Source organism: Enhydra lutris, unplaced genomic scaffold (genome assembly GCF_002288905.1).
Source record: "Enhydra lutris kenyoni isolate GAN:26980312 unplaced genomic scaffold, ASM228890v2 scaffoldscaffold12, whole genome shotgun sequence".
Taxonomy (NCBI): domain Eukaryota; kingdom Metazoa; phylum Chordata; class Mammalia; order Carnivora; family Mustelidae; genus Enhydra; species Enhydra lutris.
Window position 1 is genome coordinate 45912918 of NW_019154096.1, and position 8497 is coordinate 45921414.

General features: G+C 42.9%; 1 protein-coding gene across 10 annotated transcripts in view; it reads right to left on the reverse strand.

Moving 5' to 3' along the window:
* Positions 1 to 7941, reverse strand: part of LOC111145121 (cytoplasmic polyadenylation element binding protein 3) — a 148808-nt gene extending 140867 nt beyond the window's left edge. For 6 of the 10 annotated variants that reach the window (XM_022499789.1, XM_022499788.1, XM_022499784.1 and 3 more), the window contains exon 1: positions 6929 to 7305. In XM_022499789.1, the coding sequence (XP_022355497.1) occupies positions 6929 to 7288 (360 nt within the window). In that variant the 5' untranslated portion in view covers positions 7289 to 7305. Of the gene's footprint in view, positions 1 to 6928 lie in introns of all 10 variants that reach the window. The other 4 variants (XM_022499783.1, XM_022499782.1, XM_022499781.1 and 1 more) reach the window with 2 other exon arrangements.
* Between the last annotated feature and the right edge of the window lie 556 nt (positions 7942 to 8497).

An 8497-nucleotide genomic window follows, 5' to 3' on the forward strand; every position in this document is an offset into this window, starting at 1 on the left:
CTGTTGGGTGCCCATTTCTGTTTCTCTCCTCTTAAGTATCCTTACAAGAGTTCATATCATATATTCATTATTTTTGAGACTTATGTAATAAAACGTCTGGGGAAAGAAAAGTAGGCTTGATTCCAAGATAATAATTTATGGTATTATTTTCACTTAGTAGTACCTTTCTATTTCAAATTAAGTCAAAAGGCAAATATTAGAATGGTTTCACATTAAGAAATTTACATGGCCAGCATCTGTAAAGAACATTAAAGGATGGGCAAACTAAATGTAATAGAACCAAAACAGAAGAAACCGCATACAAGCCATTTACAAGGAATAAGGACAAGCTGTGGAAAATTCCTTGTTAGGCTGGATACTACTGCAAATCTCTCCAGAAAAGCCCCCTTGGAAGTGGTGGCTATATTCCCCAACTCTTGATATTCAAACTTGTGACTCTATATGGAATTCTATCTCTGACAACCACACTGGCCCCTATAGAGACCCAGGCATCATCTTCCGGAAAGTGGTGGTAAGGAGCTTCAAATTAGAGCCTTTGTAGCTCCAGAACTACCAAAATCAACACTGGTAGCAGTTGGGAAATTAAACGTTTAAGCATTTCTCCCATCACCAATCAAATGTTCACAGAGCAAGGAAAATGCTTATACTCACATTGATGAGTCAACCATAATCAGAAGCAGGTAGTTACAGAAAGCAGGTAGTTACTGCCTTTCTAGGTCAGGCATCCACAAACAACCTCTCATTGCTCTTCCATCCCTGCTGGACACATCTTTACAGCCCCTCTTCATTTCCAGATGCCATCAACTAGTGTTTAACTCTGGACTATTGATTAACAAGACTCCATTAAACTCGGACTATAATTAGAGGTTGTTAGACAGGCATCTAAGAACCATAACAGTATCTAATTATCTGAACACTTTGTATACATTCTCTCAAAAGCAAATGCAGAAGATGGGTGCTCTCTCTCCATTTTTGTAGACTGGGAAAAAGAATCATTTGATAAATGACGTGACCAATCACCAGTGACAGAGCTGTGGCTTTGACCATGTCTTTCTCATTCCAAGCTTCATAGGTTATCCACTATTCTATGCTCCTTTCCATCTCTCTCCTGAGTAAAATCCACATGTCTTAATCAAACTTTTCAGATTGTAGAAAACAAAGCCATAATCTTCTGACACTTGTGAATCAAAACACTGTAAAACTCACCTGAGCAATGACAAGTTCCAAATGGACAAGTATTGTGCCTTATGTAGCCCTTGAGAAACAGCAAAATAGACCAACCAATGGAGAAAATTATTTAAGTAGAAAATTGTGTTTTACAGAATATCTAAAAACATTACATTTGGGGCACGTGGGTGGCTTAGAGGGTTAAGCCTCTGCCTTCGGCTCAGGTCATGATCTCAGGGTCCTGGAATCGAGCCCTGCATCTGGCTCTCTGCTCAGCAGGGAGCCTGCTTCACTCTCTCTCTCTGCCTGCCTCTCTGCCTACTTGTGATCTCTCTCTGTGTCAAATAAATAAATAAATAAATTTAAAAACATTACATTTATGAGGGTGTCCTTTTGTATCCACTCACTGCAAGGTCATGAAAATTTTAAAGCTAACTACCTTTCAATACGCAATTTTTAAGTATATAGGCTATAGGCTGTATTATTAGATTTTAGTAGCATAGAAAACCTTCTAAAATTTTCTAACCAATCCGTCTTTTAAATAGAATATAGATAACGTGGCTTTGTTGGCATTCACAGTAACCATGCCATAATAGGCTCTGAAACAGTTTGTGGGGTTGGGTGGACCTTAAGTGGTTTTGCATTAGAGCAGTAGTTAAGAAACCAACTACAGAAGAGTCTCCAGTTTTAAATCTAGATCATACTATCCTTGGTCTAAAGTAAGCATAAACTAGACAATTTATACTATTTCCTAAAAAGATGGATTACACACACACACACACACACACACACACACACACACAAAGGAGCATAGACTGGATGAAGATTTTACTGGTTCCTTAAAATTTATTATGAATAGGTGTATTTATTTTTTAAAATAATCTGTATTCCTGGGGCGCTTTGGCAGCTCAGTAGGTTAAACATCTGACTCTTAATTTTGGCTCAGGTCATGAGCTCAGGGTCCTGAGATCCAGCCCCATGTCGGGCTCCAAGATAAACATAAAGCCTGCTTAAAGATTCTCTCTCCCTCTACTTTTGCCTTTCCCCATTCTCCTTTCCCCATGCTCTCTATCTAAAAATATATATGTGTATATAAAATATTATATTTAATATTATTATATATTATTATATATGCATATATAATAATATTATACATAATAATCTATATTGCCATTAATTTATGTAAAGAATTTGGTCCTCTGTTATAGATAATCCCCTAGCAAAATTAACACTAAATTACAATTAACTAGACTTAGGCCAGAAAATATAAAATCTATATAATTACTCTCAATTTGGGGTAAGGGAAGAGGAGAGGGATAAAGGCAGAGATGCAGAAAGAAAGCAAAACATAATTTGAATTTCTTTCCAAAAATATAATATTCAAAAATACATAAATTTCAGTAAATAAATAGGAGGATATATTAACTATTGTTGCAAATAAGTGGTAGTAAATGTTTTGGCACTATATTTTTCTTTCTCCATTTCCAACAACACAAAATTTTTAAAAGCACTATTTCTAGGGTATATCATAAGGTTACGTGCAGATTCAGCCCAGTCTCCTGCTTCTACACTACAATGTTAACTGATGTCCTAGAGTTATTACACTCAAGGTATTACAGTGGAGACTTGGCTCTGGAGGCAGATTGCCTGGGTTTAAATCCCAGCTCTGCCAGTTACTGGCTGTGTGATCTTGAGCAAATAAAGTAAATGTATTAACTCTCAATTTCTCTGTCAGTATAATGAGGGTTATAATAGTCCTGAATCTCAAAGGTGTTCCAATGAGGAATTATAACAAAGTGTTTAGCACAGGGCCTGGCCCATAAGTGAATTGTGGGTCATCAAATTGTTACAATAACCAAAGGATACCTTCACACAGAGAAAAAAAAAAAAAGAAGAAGAAGAAGAAGACCAAATAACATTATAAAAAGTGTACAGTTATTCAGACTGCACTGTATGAAAAATCAGTAATCCATACTATAAAATCATGCAGAACCTCCAGTCGCTATTACAGCAACAATTATTATAGCCCAGCATTTATGTAGTACTTTACTATGGACCAAGCACTGTGCTAATATGCAATTCCTCACTTGAACACATATGAAGCAAGGAATTATTATTACTCCCATTTTACAGATGAGAGTCAAGATGTATACATGATTTGCTCAAGATTACAAAGCAAGTAACTGGCAGAGTTGAGATGTGAACCTAGACAATCTGCCTCCAAAGCCTGCTTCTGACAGAAACTACCCACCCAAACTTGGGCAAGGACTTTCATATATTGGGATTTCAGTTTCCTTCTTTAGAAATGAATAGAGTGGGGACGCCTGGGTGGCTCAGTTGGTTAAGCATCGCCTTCGGCTCAGGTCATGATCCAAGAGTCCTGGGATTGAGTGCCACATCAGGCTCCCTGCTCAGCGGGAAGTCTGCTTCCCCTTCTGCCTGCTGCTTCCCCTGCTTGTGCGTTCTCTCTCTCTCTCTGACAAATAAATAAATAAAATCTTGAAAGAAAAAAAGAAAATGGTGGAACAGGTATTCTTAAAAGTCTTCTAAACTCCTCTAGACAAAAATGCTATTTAAACCCAAATTCACTACATATAGGAAATATGTTCTGGTCCTTTTACATACCTAGGCTTCCCTGTCTTATATAATACAGAATATTTATAATTCCCCCAATGCAGTGTCTCACTGTTCCTGAGCCCGTTAATGGAAGGTCCATCACCTCCCCACTGAAAGTGCTCTTTCTCCATCTTTGTAGACTGGGAAAAAGAATCATTTGATAAATGACATGACCCAATCTCCAGTGACAAAGCTTGTGCTTCTGTCAGCCAGAGAACCTCACTAGATAGTTCTATAACGAAGTCCCTTTGATTGGAGCCCAAAGAGAACCTGACTTAAAATGAATCCTATCTGACACCACTAGTGCTATAGGGAAGTTAAGGACACACATCAACAAACTAGCCGAACCCCTAAGACTGGAGTTATGTCACTCTACTTTAGGATCTCGGTTTCCTTGTTTACAGATAAGAAGCGGTGTTTAGATACAAGTAAACCTGAAGGAAGCAGCCACCCCAACTCAGGGAAGCCAATCAACTTTGTTAGAATTGAGAGAAAGGGGTAAGGATATGTACAGTTTGGAAAACCACATTCAAATACGGTTATCGCTTTTACAATATAAACCACAGAAGTAAAAGCTCCAAAATGATCTATCATGTTGGGTGGCAAAAGAGAGTGAAACAACACTGAGTGGATACGTATTTTACAAATACATATTAAGATACATTAGAGTAGATCACTGTTGCAAGCCCTGTTTAGCTCAGAGTCTGAAAATAGTCTATAGGACGACTTAGATATTTCTTCCCTTTCATAGAAAAATGATTTAAATAAATGCACAAACATGTAAAATTCTAAACACAAGACTCGAGGTATTTTATTTTTGTTTCTTAACAAATGTGATATATTTAACACAAAGTCTTAAAATATTCTAAACCCAAACTAAAACACAACCAGGTTACTTCTAATCTGGTTCTAATACTGCTTCAAAACGCTGAAGCTCCATTTTTAAGTGAGACAAAGAAGTGAGACATAAAGTCCATGTAATTTTTCCTGAGGCCAAATATATAAAGCTCAATTTTTAATAAAATCTATCCTTGCACAAGTCTTTTGGCCATCTTTGCCTACTTAATAGCACCACCAGGGGATGAAAAGACAAGAAACCAAACTCAACCCCTTCTGTCTGGCTCTCATTAGCATTGGTTTGCTGAGAAACAGCAATGGTTTGCTGAGAAACAATGGGCAATCCACATACTACTTGTCAATATCAGTTTGGGGGAAGTTTTATGGATTCAATCTCTCCCCAGCCCTCACTTCCAGAGACAATCGAAAGCTAGCTGTATTCAGATTTAGTGCCTAGAAAAAGATAACTGATGTCTACACCATCAGCTCTCACCCTAAAACTCCCACTCAGATTTTAGGTTATCTTCTAAGACTGGACTTGGATAGGGAGCACCAGAATAATAAGAGGAACCATTGGAAAAAGAAGGCCTCTCCTACCAAATGCAGCCTCACTATTCTATCCCCTCACCACAAAAATAAGCACATGGAGAAATTTCAGAAAGCAGATTCCTCTTTTTCCCTACCAAACTAATCCCATCTTGCAGTGCCTCTTCATTTTATCGAGACAAGGTTTAAAATGGAAAGAAATACACGTTAATATTAAAATCTCCCATTCCTAAAGGACCCCTGTGAAAATTTGTTAAGATCCTCTCTCATGAAAAACTCTCATACACACAATTTACAAGTTTCATGGAACCCCCCAACCCCAAACTGTCAAGGTTAAAAATCCTTGCTGTAGCCTAGAGAATCATGTGCTTCTCTATAACCCTATCACCTTCTTCATGGGTGGGAGCCATCCCAAACATCACATCTGAAATGTAAAGAACAACAAAATGAAGTTTCCAAATTGCACCTGATACTTTAAACTAACTCTGTCAAATTTCGGTTCTGCCGTTTTTCAGCAATGCTCAAAAGATTTATTTAATTTCCTTGACCACCCCAACTGGGTCTTATCCAAAGCCCTCCTCTCTCCTTCCTTTCTTCTCTTTTAACTGATCCTAGAAGCTTATAGCCAAATCAAATTGTAAGTGAAAGAAAAATGTTTGCCTGAGAACAAAAGCCCCCAGTGAACACTCACCCTCACCACCCCTTTCCAACTCAAGATATTCAGGACACTGCCAACCGATGTGGCCCTGGGCTGGATCAGAAAACAAGAACAGAATAAGGACACTCCATTCAACCTTTTTGTCTGGGGCACTTCCTGGGTTTTTCACTGGTATTTAACACCAAGACACAAGGCTCATTTTTCATTAAAGTTGCAAGACTTTCACTTTGCCCAGTTTCAAATGGTGTAATTGATCTGCATTGTCTTCTTAAATAACCCATCTGAAGGACACTGCAGCTTTAAATATTTCAGTGCTAGCTAGCAAATAGACTCCATTGCAATATGGCTCTGAAGGTCGCGTCCTATTGTCTCTTTGCTCTAGATAAAAAACAATGTCTTAATCCTTCTTTTAGGTAACATAGGAAGGGTTACCCCTAGAATTTCCACTCTTCCAACTTGTTCCCTGAAGGAGCTTGGGAGTTTATTGGAATCTCACACTCATAATTTTCCCGGCAGGGGCAATATGCTGATTGCTATTAATGATGCCAGCACCTTAGCGAGACATAAACACATGTGTTCACATTAGTTTAATTGAGCATATGCAACTGTCTGAAATAGCAGCACTCAAGGGCTGTTAACCTCTTTAAAAGTAGGCCCAGGGTAGTTTGGGAGTGGATGGCTTTCAGCAGGCACTCTGAACCCAGGATTGCATAACCTGAAATGTGTAGCTACTTAAAATGACAGGAATCTCAGCCTACTCATCCGGGGACCAACCCAGCACCTTGCCATACATTTGCACCTTTACTTGTCAAAGGTCAAAACAAGAGGCACACACACGGTGAAAGAAAAATATACCAAAAGAAAAAGGCCCTTTTCTGTCTTATCAGGGTGCTTAAATACGATTCTTCAAACAGTCACAATGTTCCCCCAACCTTGTCCTGGGTACTGGCGCAGCCCCGGTAAATGGAGGCTTTTGAAGAGGACAGGGGGACTGGACATCGCTGCCTTTCTTAACAAAAATCAGTGGACGATTAAATGGCAGGGAAGAAGGGGCAAAGGGAGCGGGGTAGAAGGAAGGTGTGTGCAGGTGCACTGGAGCATTACCTGAAATGGCAACAGATTGTTACCATTATCCGTCCGGAAAGCGTTATCCTCCATCCAGGACTTGGAGGTGAGTGGGGCCGCACGGGGGAACTTGGGCGGCGCGATCACATTGCTGGAGAAGGGCTTTTTGAGCGGCGAGATGGGGTTGAGTGGTGAGGGCACCCCGACACCTACGCCCACGCCCACGCCGACAGCTCGGCGAGGGTCCCGGCCCGCCGGCAGGCCGCCCCACGGGTTGGACGGCGCGCTCCAGGCGGCGTTCACACTCTGGTGCGTGTTCCAGCTGGACGAGGCGGACGAAGCGGCAGCTGCGGCCGCGGCGGCTACTGCAGCCGAGGACGAAGACGGCTTGCTGGTCATGATGGGCTGGTGGCCGTACGCCGCGGCGGCACTCCTCTGCGCGTAGGGCGCCTGGCTGGGACTGGCGGGCGAGCGGCGCTGCTGCGGGGGCTGCGCCTGCGGGGGCTGCGCGGGCTGCGCGGGCTGCGGCGCTGGCGGCGGCGGCTGCTGGTGGTGCTGGGTCTGCGCCAGGCCGATCTGCGGAGAGAAGGTGCCTCCGAAGACTGGGTTGACGTGGTGCGGGAAGTTCTGGAAGAGCATGGTCCCGTTGACTGGGGTGATCCCCTGGAAGAAGCTGTCCTCCACCGCGTTCGTGGTGCCTGTGGACCAGGTGCTGCCGAAGGACGGCGACAGCGACGCGCCCGGGGCCGCGGGCTCCTGCGGCGGCGGCGGCTGCTGAGGGGGCTGGTGGAAACTCAAGCCCGGCAGGAGCGGCGATTCCATCTGCATCTTGTCGGGGCCGTTGGGGGCCGGCGGGGCCGCGACGGGGCTGAGGGCCGGCACTGCGCTGCTGTCCTCCGGCTTGGGGGTCTCTGAAGAGAGGGGCGTGGACGGGGCTTCGGCTGCGCTGGGTTCGGGCTGGGGCTGCTGTTGCTGCTGCTGCCGCTGCTGCTGGGGCTGGGGCTGGGTTTTGCTTTTGTCCATCAGTAAATCATCCTGCATGGTTTGCGCAGCTGAAACGGGAAAAAAAGAGAGACGCGTTATTGTCAATGTGATCGTTAATGCCCCCCGCTAAAGCGGGCGGGTGTTTTACTTGAGAAAATCCAGTGCCAGCGCTACTAGCCAATTGCAATGCAAATCCATAATCTCCCATTTAGAAGAGCAGGTCGGGCTGGGGATTGGGGGGGGCGCGTGCAAGGTCTCTAAAAATACTGTGAGAGCGTCTTCACCCTTTCTGATGTCTTGGTTCCTTTTCTGTTTTAAGGAGAGATGTGCTTATAAGACAGAAAGACAGCAATTTCGCCACGTCTCTTTTCCCTTCACCGGAACTCAGAGCGTTCACCCTGCAATGAGAAACTGATTCTGGTTCCTGTTTTTTCCCAAGCACCACCCTCCCCCAGTTATTTGCATACGTCAATAAATACTGCTGCGTCCTTCAGCAAGGTTAAAAAGACACCGCACACGACCCTTTCTTCCCCCTTCCCTGCTCGGCACTTTAAAGAAACAGCAGTCTTATCCCTCTTGATTAGCAAACTGCCTTCTTGCGTTGATAATTGTTTCATTTAGCAG